Source organism: Vanellus vanellus (genome assembly GCF_965231255.1).
Source record: "Vanellus vanellus genome assembly, chromosome: 25".
NCBI lineage: Eukaryota > Metazoa > Chordata > Aves > Charadriiformes > Charadriidae > Vanellus > Vanellus vanellus.
In genome coordinates, this window is record NC_138930.1 from 3,919,014 (window position 1) to 3,934,612 (window position 15,599).

The 15,599-nt window shown below is 58.0% G+C and overlaps 1 protein-coding gene across 1 annotated transcript; it reads left to right on the plus strand.

Annotated features, from left to right (window-relative positions):
• Positions 1-705: 705 nt before the first annotated feature.
• On the plus strand, positions 706-12,815 carry MAP2K2 (mitogen-activated protein kinase kinase 2). The gene is made up of 11 exons (XM_082495525.1): positions 706-800; positions 2,304-2,514; positions 3,968-4,114; positions 4,756-4,833; positions 5,282-5,333; positions 5,429-5,553; positions 6,940-7,153; positions 8,056-8,120; positions 8,983-9,044; positions 9,737-9,782; positions 10,744-12,815. The coding sequence occupies exons 1-11, from the start codon at positions 715-717 to the stop codon at positions 10,852-10,854; spliced, it is 1,197 nt and encodes a 398-aa protein (XP_082351651.1). The 5' UTR covers positions 706-714; the 3' UTR covers positions 10,855-12,815.
• The last annotated feature ends 2,784 nt before the right edge of the window (positions 12,816-15,599 follow it).

The window sequence follows — 15,599 nt, forward strand, 5'->3', positions numbered from 1 at the left end:
CCAAAGGAGCCCCTCCACACCGGATTCCCCCCGGATCCGTCACGCAGGGAGGGGACAGGTGAGTAAGGTGGCGGGTGACGCAGGTGTGGCGCGGGGACAAGGCCTCATCCCCTTATCTGCCGCTCGATGCCCTCTGACCGGGCGGCAGCACTGAAGGCAGCTGCCCGCCCTGGTGCTGCCGCTCCCCGGTTTATGGCTCCACAGCGGAGACGGGAACCCCTGGAACCGAGCAAAGGGCGCCCGCCCGCCCGGCGCCATGGCTCCCCCCCGGGGCCGCTAATTGCCCGGCTTCATTAAGGCCTTCGAGCATCCCCTGGGCCTGCTGCCTGGGGTCAGGCGGGACGGTAGGGCAGGCATGGACTGGAGGGGCTCCTGCTAATTGCTGGGTCGCTAATTACTGACAAGGTAATTAGTGCTCGCGCCGTCAGCGCAGCCGGCGGCTGCCCCCGGCCTCAGGCCTCCCCCGCCTCAGGCCTCCGCCGCCATGGCCACCCCCCCGCCCCTCAGCGAGCTCTCGCGAGAACTCCGCGGTCCCGCCTCCAGCCTGGCCCCGCCCCCATCAGGCCCCGCCCCCTCGCGCGCGTCCCCGCGCCATGCGGCCGCGCCCCCGATAGGCCCCCGCCTGGCCCCGCCCCTCCTGGCCCCGCCCCTGCGCGCCCCCGCGCCGCGCGGCCGCGCCCCCGCTCGGCCCCGCAGGCGCGGCCCGGCCCGGCCATGCCGGCCAAGAGGAAGCCGGTGCTGCCGGCCCTCAACATCGCCCCCAGCGCGGCTGAGGGGCCGAGCCCCGACGGCTCCGCCGAGTGAGTGAGTGGCGGGGAGGCCCGCCCAGCCTGCGCCGCGCCCGGGGGGGCACCGGTCCCGGAGGGTCTAGGGGGACCGGGACAGACCGGGCACTGGGCCTGGGGGGTCGGGGGGCACCGGGCCTGCGGCGCCTGGGGGAACCGGGACAGGCCAAGCACCTGGCTGGGGGGACCAGGACAGGCCGGGCTGGGGGGCACTGGGTCTGAGGAGCCTGGGGGGGCCGGTACAGGCCGGGCACCGGGCCGGGTGACAGCGGGCCTGAGGGGCGGAGGGGGGTCGGGACAGGCCGGGCACTGGGCCTGGGGGGCTGGGGGACACCGTGCCTGGGGGGGCTGGGACAGGCCGGGCACGGGGCCTGGGGGACCTCGGAGGGACCGGGATAGGCCGGGAACTGGGCCTAGGGGTGCTGGGACAGGCCGAGGGACTAGAACAAGGCAAGCACCATGCCTGGGGGGGGGCCTGGATAGGCTGGCACCGGGCCTGCGGGGTGCTGAGGGGACTGGGGCAGGGTGGGCACTGGGCCTGGGGGGCCTGGGACAGCCAGGATAGGCCGGTGCTGGATGGGCCCAGCCTGGGGGTGTCTGGGGTCGGTAAGGGGTTGGGGAGCTGGAGCTGGGGAGGGTGGGGTGGGGGTTAGAGGGGCTGGGGTGGGGGGGGAGGTTGGCCTGACCCCCAGGTTTGCTGGGGGGGGGGGGGTGGTGTCTGGGGGTAGTCGAGGCCTGGGGTGTGTGGGGGGACCAGGCCTGGGCACGCAGGTCAGGGCTGAGATGGGGACCTGGGCTTGGGGGGCAGGGGAGGATTTTGGGGCAGTAATCGAGGCTGGGTGGATAGAACATGTGGGGTGGTGGAGGGGAGGCATGGACAGTGCTTGGGGAGGGAAAGGATCGCATGTGGGTGCTGGGTGGAAGGGGTCGGACAGGACTCTCCCAAACCATCACCCTAAGGTGGTGGGGGAGGGCTAAGGGGGTGGGCAGCAAGTGGGAGAGAGCAGCTGGGGCCTGAGCGGGCAATGGGAGCTGGGCAACAGGTGCTGGGGGAGCACAGGCACCCCTTTGTGCTCGGTGGGGTTGATGGGCGGGAGTGGGGAATAATGGAGCAGGGGGTTACTGGACACCCTGGAAAGCCTTTCTCGTGTTTCGCAGCGAAATGCAAGCTTGGCTTCCCGTGTTGGGGGAGGGAGAGGTTGCCGGTGCTGCTGTTCTCTCCAGCCTGAGCTGTGCTGCCTCTTTAAGGGTTGAAGGATTTTCCCTACTCCTTGGCTTTCCCAAAACAGCTGACTGCACTAAAGCTCCTCTCCAGAGGAGGTGTTCATGTTGGGCAGATATTGCACCACGGGTCTCGCTGTCCGTGTGTCCCTGTCGGCACCAGAGCTGAGCCCTGCCTCTCTCTAGAGCTTCACTTTAGTTATTTCCCTCTGCTTCCCTATAAAAAAATCACACCTCTTTCTCTGGCGCTGCCCTCACAGTCTCCTGAGTGACCCTCCTGTCTCCTCCCCTCTCCAGGGCAAACCTGGTGGACCTTCAGAAGAAGCTCGAGGAGTTGGAGCTGGATGAGCAGCAGAAGAAGCGCCTGGAAGCTTTTCTCACACAGAAAGCCAAAGTTGGCGAGCTGAAGGATGATGACTTTGAGAGGATCTCTGAATTGGGGGCTGGCAATGGCGGTGTGGTCACCAAAGTGCAGCACAAACCCTCAGGGCTCATTATGGCACGGAAGGTAACGAAGGGAGTGGGAGAAGTGAGCTGTGGTGTCGTGCTGGAGAGTGTCCGGCTCTCGCCTTGGCTCTGGGAGATCCAACTTCAGTTGGGATCTCTCTGCAGTGACCCACCTGCACCCTGCCTGCCTTGCCGGGGTTGGGACCAAGGTCCTGGCTGCCCCTAGCTAGGTTTTAGGTGGAGCCTCTCCCACTTCATCTCTGAGCTGTTCTGCCTGTCTCTGAGTCCTCCCCTGGGAGAGGCCGCGCTGTCTGTGACAGGTCCCTGTGCACCTTGCATGAAAACATAAGTTTATTAAGTTTTTTTTTCCAGTGAAGCTGGTTTTAATGAACGTGGCTATACTGGGTAGAAGCAGTAGGAAGCAGATCTCTTGAGGATCCTGGGTTGTGGCTAATGAGGACTGGAAAGGGCAGGTGGAGGATGGGTTTGGCGCACACACGTTCCTTGCCCCTTGCCACCCACTTAACAGATCCCCAAGGTAGTTCCGAGCAGCCAGGACAGTGGTTCTTCTTAGTCGTGAGTTTACAGGCGATGTCTCCTACTGTGGTACCCTGTAGTAGAAAACGAGGAGATGCTGCATATGGCTATTAGAAAAGGCAGTGCTCGGTGAGAATAGTGCAGCTGCTTGCCTGTAGTACAGCTTCCTTCAAAGTCTCTGGTCTCACCTGCTTTGGGGATGGTTTAGTGCGTCTGCATTTCATGAACAAATCTGCTTCTCAAGGTGGCTTCACCCAGAGCTGAGCTCTCACTTCCAGGGCATTTGATTTGGGAGCACTGAGTGTCACTGGGTGGTTTTGAGATTGTTGGGAGTTCCATGTTCAGAAACCGAAGCGAAGACAAGCTGTGGCGTTGGGCAGCGCAGCTGTCTGTCCTGCAGCGACCAGCCTTTGTAGGTCTGCAGGAAGGACAGATGTCCCTGGGGTTAGGTGTCCTAGAGCTTACAGTAACAGTGGCTTTTTTTGCTGACCTGCCATTGTATTTCCTAGCCTCTGGCTTCCCTACCCACAGCTGTGTTAACTGCCTACGTGGAGCCCAAGGAATAAAGCAACTGCTCTTTCACGTGCATATCTTCATGGGTTTTTGACTTTCTGTGGTTTCCTTGATATCAGAGCACCTCTTCTTGCAACACCTACAGAGCTTGTGAAAATGTTCCCGTCTGCTGAGTCAGATCTGCATCAAACTTCTGGCTTGTCTTTCTGCTCTGTGTCCTGTGCCATCTCCACGTGTTACATGGCCGGCAGTTGCTTTGGTCGTTAACAGGCTGCACGGAGCTCTGCCTCTCCCTTTATCCCTAGTGTTATTCTGCAAATGGTAAAAAGTCTATGCCAAAGCAGACCTTCACTTGAAGATGTTTTTTTTTTTTTTATTCTTTCCAACACTCAGGACTTGCTCACCTGGTTCCTGTAAGTTTTTCCACGTGTTAGACCTTCAATATTTTTTTTCTTTCTTGGCAGCTGATTCATTTAGAAATCAAGCCGGCCATCAGGAATCAGATTATCCGAGAGCTGCAGGTGCTGCATGAGTGTAATTCCCCATATATCGTGGGTTTCTATGGAGCCTTCTACAGCGACGGAGAGATCTCCATCTGCATGGAGCACATGGTGAGTCCCTGTCTCTCCTCTGCAAACTGCTGCTCTCAGGACTGTTTTAAATCGTATCTCTCTGAGACTTGAAATTGTGGGTTAGGGTACTGATAGCTGTGATGGCTCCTTGCTCTGCCTGTAGCGAGGCCACTGCTCCTGGTAGGAGCTGCACTCTCCTGCTTAGGCATTGAAATGACAGACACATTGACTTTTTGGAAAGCGGAAGCAGAGGTTTGGGGGTTGGCCAAACGGAAATGTTGTAAACCTGCTGCTCTACAGAGCTTGCTGTGAAGCACAGTGTGCGTTTTCTGTTGTCTCTGGCGGAGAATAGTGTTGTCATTCCTCTAGATCAAGCACTGACCGTATCATCTTCGCATTTACCACTAAGGGAAAGGAAGCTAAGAACTGAAAGCAAGAAGTAGAGCTGATAGAAGATAGCATTGAAATAGTTTTCAGCAAGAAACTTCAGCCCTGATCACCAGATATCATTTTTTTTTCTGCTGTTAAAGGAGTGTGCTTGATGCTGAGTTGGGCATCCCAGCTTAGCTGTCTGCAACTTTACTGCTTGCCCTCCCTGGGCACGCTTGCCTGTACGGCCAGCTGCTCTGTTTTCCTGCAGGAGATTGGCGTGTTGGTCATTGCAGTGTTCTTTATTTTAGGACGGCGGTTCTTTGGATCAAGTATTGAAAGAAGCCAAAAGAATTCCCGAGGAGATCTTGGGGAAAGTCAGTATAGCGGTGAGTTATGGTGGCTCTCCAGGCTTCCGGAAAGGATTTGCTGGGCACGGTTTGGGAGTAATGCCTGTGTTGCCTTGGGAAGCCTTCCTTGTTTCCCCATACATGCTTTCCTGCCCTCACCTAGGGCAGAAGTCAGTGGTGTGTGCAAGAGGGGAGGGGGAAGGCATATTCCCAACCACTCTCTGTAGCTCTGACCCCTTGTGTTGCACTGGTTGGTGTTGGCCACTCCTGGAGAAGGTTTGGGAGAAGCTTTCTCGGGCAGTAAACCCAAGATCTGTGATTGACTTGGTGATAAATTGCAAATCCTGAGACACGTGGGTGCTACGGGGTGGCTTTCCTCCCCAAGTTGCAGTGTGGCAGCACCCGGAGTTTATGCAATGTGTCCTGCCGAAGGGAAAGCAGTTCCCTCCCCAGCTCTGATCTCATCCTGTCTTTGATTTCCTTCTAGGTTCTGAGAGGCTTGGCGTATCTGAGAGAGAAGCACCAAATCATGCACAGAGGTGAGAGGAGGAACCTAAAAATAACTGCCTGCGGTACAGGAGCCCTGTATTTTACCTCGAGTCACGTTTACGCTCTTCTCTCTTGCTGTTGTCAGATGTGAAGCCTTCTAACATCCTGGTTAATTCTCGAGGAGAGATTAAGCTGTGTGATTTTGGGGTCAGCGGTCAACTCATTGACTCCATGGCAAACTCTTTTGTGGGAACTCGGTCCTACATGTCTGTAAGTTCTTTCAACTTTTCATCTGGGTTTTTTACAATTTGGGTTCAACTTGGCTCTTACAGAATCAGGTGTAGCGTCTGATTCTCTCATGGTTTTGCTCTTGCCTTTCCATTCTCACCCAGACTGCCCCATTCCTGGTTCATACCGGGGGTAAGCTCAGTGCTTCGAGGCACTGTCCCGTGCTGGAGAAGCAGATGCCTCCTCATCCTCTTGAGGAGTTGGTGTCCTGTTGGCTCCAACCTGTGCCTGGCTGTCAGTAGTGAGTGTGGAAGTACAGACTTGCACAGAAAGATATTTTGGATCCTACAAATCCTTCCATATTTTACTTTGGGGAGGGTTTGTGGGCTCAAAAACATCTTCTCTTTCTGTCTGTAAAGCTCTGTCCAAGAAAATGAGCATGGAGGGGACACGGATGATGATATAGGCACTTCCTCTGCTGCTTTGACCATGTGCAGTCGCTGGCAAAATGGGGGTAAAACCAGTCTAGCGCAGGTGGCGTTTGGTGGAAGCTAATGGGAAATTAAAGCCAAGTTGGAGTCAGCCAGCCAGAGTGAACTGCAGGAAGAGCTGATTCTGCCTCTCCTTTAAATGAGAATTGTAATCAGCGTTAGCTCAACTGCAGACAATATGGTGTCCATGACAATAAATGTCCCTCCTGGCTGGCTCCGAGTCCCCAGGTCCTGCTGGCTGGAAGGCAGAGGTAGGTGGGGGTCTTCTCCCCACACCCTGTGTGCTCGAGGCTGGGAGCGAACAGTGGGTTATTAGGGAAGCCATCACACTACGCTTCTGTGCTTAGCTCTGAGCTGCTCTCATATTTTGGGAATGGTTACTCAAGTACAGTTATAGTTAGACAGTGGCTATTTAAAAGTAGTATCTCCTCTGCACTCAGCCATTGGGTCTGCACAGCTGACTCAAAGCTGCCAGTATGGATGACTTGCATTTGATTTAAATTTTTGTTTGTTTGTTTGTTTGAGTGGTAAGAGCCTAGAGTGGATTTTCGGTTCCTCAGATGCCTCTTGGGTCTGAACAGAAATGAGCAGGAAAAAAAAAATGTTAATAAATTGAGTTCATTAGGTCTCAGCATACAGAGAAATAGATTTCTGCTGTGTACTCTGGACTCTGAAATATAAGCAGCTGTAAATGCTGCTCAATTGTAGCTGTTAATTAGATGTGTACAAGCGCTTTATGTTTGCACATGACCTTTCTTTTGCATCCCCTTTGCACATGACCCCTTTGGGACAGTCCTTTCCCTGGAGGGGTGGAGAGCTGAGCTGGAGAGGCTGTCAGGATATCGAGGCTCATCTATTTAATTGCAGTGCGTGATATTTATGACTCTGCGTATTGATATTCTGTGTCAATGTGTCTTTCTGTGGTCTTTCCTTCCAGCCCGAGCGGTTGCAGGGCACCCACTACTCGGTCCAGTCAGACATCTGGAGCATGGGTCTGTCGTTAGTGGAGCTGTCTATCGGAAGGTACCCAATCCCCCCGCCAGACTCCAAGGAACTGGAAGCAATATTTGGCCGTCCTGTGGTGGACGGGGCAGAGGGAGAGTCTCACAGCATCTCGCCGCGGGCCAGGCCCCCAGGACGCCCCGTCAGTGGTAGGGGCTGTCGTATGCATTGGAAACAACACGCAGATGTGGGGGAGAAGGGGGTGGGGTTTGTTTGGTGTGGCTGGGTTAGCCAAAGGCCGTTTGGGATGAGGTTGTGGCGGGAAGGTGAGTGTTTTTAGGGAGGCGCATCTTTGCAGAGCAGATGGAGCTGTGACAACGCTCCAGCAGAATCCACTCTACCGTGGAGGTTTGTAATTCCTAACGAGCACAGGCAGGAGTCTGGTCTTGCAGGGGAAGGCGAGGAGATTGCTGTCAGGATGGCAACCAGGGTCTATGAAGGTTTTGAAGAGCTTGGCTTAGCCCTTAGATCCTGCTGTGTCCTACAAGAAGGCTCAAGCCATGAAGCAAAGCACCCCCGTGCTGGGGACGGTGCAGGCTGTTGGGACGTGGACCCCTTGGAGGAGATGCTTTGAGGGACACTGTCACAGCCCCTGTTGCTCTTCAGGCTCTGCTCACGCTGCGGAAGGATTCCTTTCAAGCTAGGGGCAGGTTTTTGGGAAATGCTTTGCTGGGAGCTCTCATAGAAGTACCAAACCAGCACAAGTGTTTGATGGAGGCTCCGCTTGAGCTATTTGCTTGGAAGCAGAAGGCTCTAGAAGCGCTGCCAGCCTGCCACAGCAGATGGTCTGGTACTCTCCAAATGCTCCAAGCTGGGAAATAAATCTGGACTATAGGCACAGTGAAAGAAATCCAAAATTTTGGAATGCGTTTTGGTTTTCTCTTCGTTGTTGTTTTTTGGGGTTTTTTTAACCACGAGTCAGTTCCCAGGTGGGTTGCCTCTGCCTCTCCCAGCAAAAGTCCCACAGCGCACGTGCTTTTCACACAAAACGAGGCCCTTTGCTGTCCCTGAACAGCCTCTCACCACTGTTTTTGTCATCTTAACCACGCAGGCCATGGGATGGACAGCCGACCTGCCATGGCCATCTTTGAACTGCTGGATTATATAGTTAATGAGGTGGGTATTTCTGTACTTTCGGCTCTGTCGGGGCTTCCCTGCAGTACCACAGTGTCGTGTCCGCTCTGCTGAGTCAGGGTGGGCTCCGAAACCTTTGCTTGAACAGGGGCTTTTCAATAGAGAGCCCCTTAGAGCTGTGCTGACATCCTTTCCTTCTCCCCTTCTCTCTCCCCATCTTTTTGTACTGCAAAAGTATCTCTGGTTTTGGAATAAGGCTCCACGGGGGGAAATTCATAATACCCTTGAAAGAGGAGAGCAGTGAGGGGAGCTCTTGGCTGTAACGACCTGCTCCTTCTGCAACCGGCCGTTTCAAACATGCTCCTCCCTACGTCAGCGAAGGATGAATGCTGAGGTCATGCACATTTTCTGGGATGAAGCCCTTTGAATGAGGGTGACCAGTGCTAAAAATCCCAGGTTGAAATGTCCTACCAGACTTGCTAGGTAGGGTCCATCCCACCGGCAAGCGGAGCAGCTTCCCCTTTAGAGGTGACAGGAGTTGACCCCCAATTATCGTTTCTGGAATGGCTTTGTCCACCCTGGGCGTTGCCAGAGCTGGAATTTGCAAGGTTGGATCCAGAATTGTGACGCTGCAATTTCAGTCTCCCAGCTTTGGCGGTGGTTCAGCGTGGGGTCCCCCCCAGCTGCGCATCGTGCCAGGGCAGCAGTTTGCTGCCAGCCCGGCCACGTGCTGCCGCGGTGAGGAATGGCAGAGAGCAGTTCCTTGGTTGTGAAGGGTGACTTGGAGGAGGAGGATGGCTGTAGAGCACAGATTTCTGCAGCCGATTAGAGACTGTTAGTGACACTCTGCTTTTTGACCTGTTAACACGCGGTGACGCAGAAACCTTTCTCCTTTTCTCTGCAGCCACCTCCCAAGCTGCCGAACGGAGTTTTCACGCAAGATTTCCAGGAGTTTGTAAATAAATGGTAAGGATTTCATCTTACGGCTGAGGGTGGAGGTCTGTACGTGCTCCCTGACAGCTCTGCAGGCTGCTGCTCCACCCAGAACGTTCAGCGTAAACGCGACGTTCTCCGTGCTCTGTAGGTGATCTCTCCCTGGCTGCAGTGTGGTTCTGCAGTGTGCTGGGAACTCCTGCTCTTGGGAAGGGTTGGAATCAAAGCGGTTTATTTGTGGTGATGCTTTAGCAGTATCCCAGCACCTTCAAAATATGAGCCTGGCAGGGGGATGGGGAGGCAGATTGCTGGGGCTGTGAGTCACCCCACAGCCTTGCAGGCACCAGGCGTACACCATCGACTTCCAGACCTTCTGATGCAGTGGGGGGGGGACTCCTGAAGACGCTATTGCAGCCCCCGTTAAACCACAGAGATTGGATGTTATAAAAATCACTAATCCCTGCCAAGCATTAGGTCCTGTTCTCCATTTGCAGGGCACAGTTCACCCACATGGTCTAGAAGAGACGGATCCTGAGCTCTCCCCAGGAGCTGGGCTGGTGGAGATGGTGCTTTCTGAGCCGTTTCCATCCCGCCAGGCTCCTGGGGAAAGCAGCCAGGAGGCCAAGTGGCTTTCAGTGAAGCTGGAGACCTCTCCAGCCGAATAATCGGTTTCCCACAAGAAATATCTCAGTGTTGGGTTTGCTCTCTTGTTCTTCTCATTTCAGCTTAATTAAAAATCCGGCAGAACGGGCAGATCTGAAGATGCTGATGGTAAGTGGGGAGAGCCGTTTTCTTTTTTTTATGGTGGGGTGGCACGAGATCAGCCCCGTCCCTCTGTGCCTCTTAGGCTCAAAAGTCTGGAAACTCCCCCGCTGAGCTTAAGATGGGCCAAAATAGAGCCTGGGAGAGGGAGTGACTCACTCACCTTTGATTCGAAGGCAGTGATGGTATCTATCCCATGTGGAGTCTGGGATGGGAACCACTCCACTGTCCCGTACCTGCGGAGGTGTCTGGGACCTCCCAGACACCCGTGAGGGCGGTGAGCCCCTGGCGCAGGGTGCCCTGAGAAGCTGTGGCTGCCCCATCCCTGGAGGTGTTCAAGGCCGGGTTGGACGGGGCTGGGAGCAACCTGGGTTGGGGGGAGGTGGCCCTGCCCAGGGCAGGGGGTGACACTGGATGAGCTTTAAGGTTCCCTTCCAACCTAAAGCATTCTACGAGCCCAGTTTAACCATGTTGCCCTCAGCATCATGCTGAGCCCCTGAGCTTCATCTGGGTGCTCCCACATAGCCCTTGCAAAGGAGGTGGCCTGTGTCCTTGTGGCCCCATGCCCCTGTGTGAAGGTCATCCTGTCCTGCCTGTGCTTCTCCATTACCTTCTACCCCCGGGGGAGCCGGGTTTGCCATCCAGGGGCAAGCGAGGAGCCCGGGGAGCACAGGAGCTGCAGCACCTCATGCTGCCTGCCCGTACAGAGCAGCGTTTTGGGTCAGGCAGGGGCCGTGCAGGCTCTGATCGCCTTTAAATCTGCCTTCCTCCCATGTCTGTGTGTCGACTACAGGGATTAAAATCTCAGCCGCGGGGCTGCGAGGACCAAATAACTTCTCAAAAATCTGCTTGAGCAGCCTGAGCTGGGGCACCAGGATCTTCTCGCCTCTCCAGGGTCCAGCCCGCGGCGCGTGGCTGGATTTGGGGAGCAGCCGGCGATGTTCCTAACCCTGTTTCCCTTGGCTTCCAGAGTCACACCTTCATCAAACGCTCGGAAGTGGAGGAGGTGGATTTCGCCGGCTGGCTGTGCAAAACGCTGCGGTTGAACCAGCCCAGCACGCCCACCCGCGCTGCCATGTGAGGGCCGAGCCGCCCGCCCGCCCGGTGTCCGTACATCTGCCTCCGTCACCGCGTTCCTCTCCGTCAGTAAATGACAGAACTGCCCTCCTTCCTTCTCCCCCGGCCCCTTCTCGCCTCGCGTCCCAGCGGCAAAGCACCGTCCCCTCGGAAGCGTCTTTATCAGCCGCCCCCCCAGCCCAAGCGGGGTTGGGTTCTTTTGATGTGGGGGTGTTCCAGGCCTCTGCTCCAGCTCTGGAGCTCCTGACACTTGGGAAATGTGGTGCTGCTTATGTTAATTTTTCTCTCTTTTTTTTTTTTTTTTTTTTTTTTTTTTTGGAAATATGTTCACTTGGGTTAAAAAAAAAAAAAAGGAAAATAATCATGTGTGTGCACGCCTGCATGTGTGTGTGAGATGGTGGCAGGGGATGGGAACGAGGGGCTGCACACAACTCCTCCCTGGTTTTCACGTGGAAAATGGTGATGCTGAGGGATGGAGAAACCCTGTCCGGGGTGGCCCCAAACAGTGTCACCGTCCTGCCGGGGATGAGGTCGGCACCTGCTGGTGCGGCCAGGTCTGCGGGGTGATTTATGGCTGAGCTGGAGAAGAGCGTAGCGTTGAGCTCCCTCCTGGCCCCTCCACGGGTCGGGGAGAGGAGAGATTTGTATTTTCTTCATTTTGTTTTCAACCAGTTGGTTTAAAGCCCGTCCTTGTCGCGCAGCGGGTGTTTGGGGAAGGGTACTGATCCGCTGAGTGCAGGGCGAGCGGCAGGAGGGGATGGGGTGGGAGCCGTGGGGTGGGTGCATGTGCGGTTCCCCGGGGACCGTGGCTCTGTGGCCGGCAGCTTTAGGTGTCGAGGCGAGGGGAGAGCATGGCGTTCCTTCCCTGCCTCCTTCCAGCCCGGACAGGTGGGTTGTCCGCCCTGGCCAGGGGTCTCTCTCCTGACCCCACCATCTCCTGGGGGCCTGGGGAGGGTGGAACCCCTCCAGGTTGCAGGTTTCCCCCTGCCTCCAGCCGCCTCTCGGCCACCCCACGAGCAGCTTCAGCCACTGGGGCTGTAGCAGAGCTCTGGAGCTCCTCACCGGACTCCCCCCCCGGACCCTCCGCACCCAGTGCAGGGTGCCTGGGCTGAGCGCTGCAGGGAGGCGATGAACCCACCCAAGGACACCCATGTTGTCCTGAGGCCACCGTGGCTGATGGTGCCACCCTGTCATGTCCCCTCCTGCCCGGGAAGGACCCTGCAAACCCCCCCCCGGGGACCCGCGGTGGCCGGATTCTGGCTGGATCCGTCCCCGCCAGCACTGGCCACGCTGTGGGGATGGCAGCTCCCCGCTGTCACCTCACTTTCCACCACGTATTTTGGGGTGTCTCACTGCCCTGCTCTGCCACCCCCAAGCCCCCCGGGGGCAGATAGCTTTTTGTAGGCTTGGAGGGATTTTTTGGGGGGGTGTTTTCCTTCTTTTCAGGCTGTTGGGGTGGGGTTTCTTTGCCCTGTTGGGCTGGCGGCTGATGTCCCCTCTGCCTGCGCTCAGGTCCCACCGTGCCAGCCCCCCAAAAACAAGCGCCGTGACGTGGTAACCCCAAACCCCTCATACCCCCTTCCCCAGTAAAGGGCGAAGGTGCTGCTCTGCTCGGGGATAAGCTCCGGGGGCCACAGCGTGTGTGTCCCCAAAGGCAAACCTGGGGGGGGGGGGTCACCCCAGATTTTGGGGGGGTGTCTGTGCTTGCTGGCTCAGCTCATGTCCAGACGAGGCACCCCGGAGCTGTGGGGGTGCTGGTTGTTATGGTTTTGCCTCTTAAATTAAGTGGGAGATGGGGAACGGGGACAGTTCATAAAGATTTAGGGTGTTTTCAGTTGGTTTTGGTGCTGGGTTTTGGAGAAGGAGAAAGTGTATCGAGCGTTATGTTGGTGCAATTATTAATTTTTTTTTTTTTTAAACTCGATATTTTCATCATGGAAAAGAAAAATAATAAATGGCACTTTACATTTACAGGCCTTTTTCTCTTCTTGGTTGTGCCCCAAGTGGCTTTAACCCCTGCAGAGCCGGAACCCTGGCGCCTCCTCCCTGGACGGGAGCGACGTCACTGACCGTGCTCTGGGACACAGCCGTGCGGGTGGCTTTGGCCGGGATGTGCCGGTGGCTCTGGCCGCGCTTCCCATCGGCTGCCTCCCGCGGAAGCAGGGGATAACGGACTTATCTTGGCACAAGGCAGCTCCAGATGCGGGGTCTGAGGACGGTGCGATGCTCTAAACTCTGCTCCGGGGGAAGCGGGATTGACTCCGAAATATTTGGGGTGAAATATTTATGGCTTTTAATATTTGGGGTGAGAAGAAACTGGGAGAGGTGAAGCCGGGAGAGGTGAAACGGAGCTATGCCGGCCCGGGGCAGCGCTGGCAAAATCAAAATCAGGCCCAGAATTGAAAAATAATTTGAATTTGCAGAGCTCTTGTGTTATTGAAGAGCTCTGGGGAGGGGGCACTGGGTGCCCGTCCTTGTGCTGTCCCACCTCATGAGGTCCCTGACCGCAAAGCTCCTGCGGTGTCACTTTGGGGGGGGGGGGGGCAGTGTCCTGGTTTTGTGTCTCGTGGTGCTGTGGGGTCCCTCAGACTGACCTGCAGAGACCGGGAGAAACTCACTGCACTCATGGGAACCATGACAGGTTTTGGGTGACGTTGGGGGGGGTTGACGTTCTCAGGGGGGTGGGGGGGCCTGGGCTGTGTGTGAGCACAGTGGGGTTTTGGGGGTGCAGGGAAGGGGGGGGGCTGGAGAAAGAGGTAACCCCAACCCCCTGTCTGTTGTGGGACAGGATGGGGGGGGCTTGGGGTGTCCTCCCCCCCCCCCAGACACACCTTATCTCTGTTGCAGATGTTTTTGGGGTGGCCCCTGTGTGGGGAGGGGGTTTGGGGGGGCTGGAGGGGCTGCGCTGGGGCCTCATCTTTGGGTGGGGGGGGCTCCGGGCGTGCCCCCGGCTGCGGCCGGGGAAAACGAAAGCAGGCAACGAGCGTGCGGCTGCCGGCGCATGGCCGGGCCCAGCTGGGGGTGCAGCCTCGGGGGGGGAGGGGGGGGCTACACCACCAGCCCCCTACAGCCCCCCCTGCCTCCCCCTGACCCCCCACGCGTGGGGTTGGGGCACAGGCCCCCACCCTCCATGCATAGCTGGGTTTGCCCCCTCCTGCCTCAGTTTTCCCCACCTGCAGAATGGGGTTAAGTGGTACTGACACCCCCCCCCCCCGCCCTCGGGCTCCCGCTGGCCGGGGGGAGGTGGGGACACGGGTGGAGGAGCTGAGTGGTGTTTAAGGGGAAAAAAAAGGGGAAAAATAGGGAAATGCAGAGGTTCTGGTCTGCGGGGCCAGAGCAGAGGCCCCTGGGAGCCCCGGGGTGGGGGGTGGGGGGGTGTCTGCTGGTCAAAGCTTTTTTTCTTTCTCTTCCTTTAAATTTAAAAAGAAAATATATTAATTAAAAATCTTCCTTGAAATCTTGTGGCCCCATGGCAGCCGGTGTTCCTTGTGGATGAGCCTGGGAACCTGCAGGAGACAGGCCCAGGGAGCCGTTCACTCTGGAGCGGAATGGTGGGTACGGACAGGGGTACCTTATGCTCTGGTCATGGGTGGGGGCCACGGTTGTTGTGTGTCTGTGTGTGTCCCCCACCCCGGAGCAGGCCTGGAAGTGGTGGCTCCAGCAGGTTTGTCCTGTCCCCGCCGGGCTGGCTCCCAGCCCACCGCTGACCTTGGGCAGAGCTGCTCTCTGTGTCCCCTTCCCAGCGTGGGGGGGGGTCAGGGGACAGTGGGGGGGTACTGAGGGACATGGGGGGAGGAAGGAGTAGGGGTGACGTGGGTGTGGGGTGACATGGGGTGATGAGGGGGGCTGGGGGCACAGACGGGTGCCCTTGTGGGGTGATGTGGGGCCTGGGGAGGGGGGGTGACACGGGTGGGTTTGGGGGATGTGGGGAGGCCCCCCATGGGATGACCCTTGGGGGGGTGACACGGGGAGGTCCCCAATGGGGTAACATGGAGGGAGTGACATGGAGGTGCCCTGTGGGGTGACATGGGTGGGTCTGGGGGCGTGGAGGAGTGACATACGGGGGGGGTGACCTGGGTGGGTCTGGGGACACAGGGAGGTGACACGGGTGGGTCTGGGGGTGCACAGAAGTGCCCCGTGGGGTGACATGGGTGGATCTGGGCGCATAGGAGGGTGACATGTGGGGGGGGTGACACGGGTGGGTCTGGGGGCGCAGGGAAGTGCCCCGTGGGCTGACACGGGTGGGGGGGTGACACGGGTGGGTCTGGGGGCTCAGGGAAGTGCCCCGTGGGCTGACACGGGTGGGGGTGACACGGGTGGGTCTGGAGGGCACCGGGAAGTGCCCCATGGGTTGGCACGTGGAGGTGGGGGTGACACGGGTGGGTCTGGGGGCGCAGGGGGGTGCACCGCGGGGGGACCGCGGCGGTGACACGGACTCCGCGGGCGCGGGGAGCGGCCCACGGCGGGGGGGAGGCGGGGGGGGAATGACGGACGACACGCCAGTGGGGCGCGGGGTCCGCGGGGGGCTCTTAAAGGGGCTCCGCGCCCCCGCTCTCCCCCCACCTCCGCTCAGCGCTGGGGAGGGGGGGGGGGCGCCTCTTCCCCCTCCTCTCCCGGGCGGGAGGCTGCGCCCCGAGGCGGGGAGGGGGAGGGGGAGGAGGAGGAGGGGGGGGGGCGGGGGGGCGGTGCGCGGCCCCTTTAAGAGCGGGGCGGCCCCGGCCGGAGCAGGAAGGAGCCGCATACGGGCCT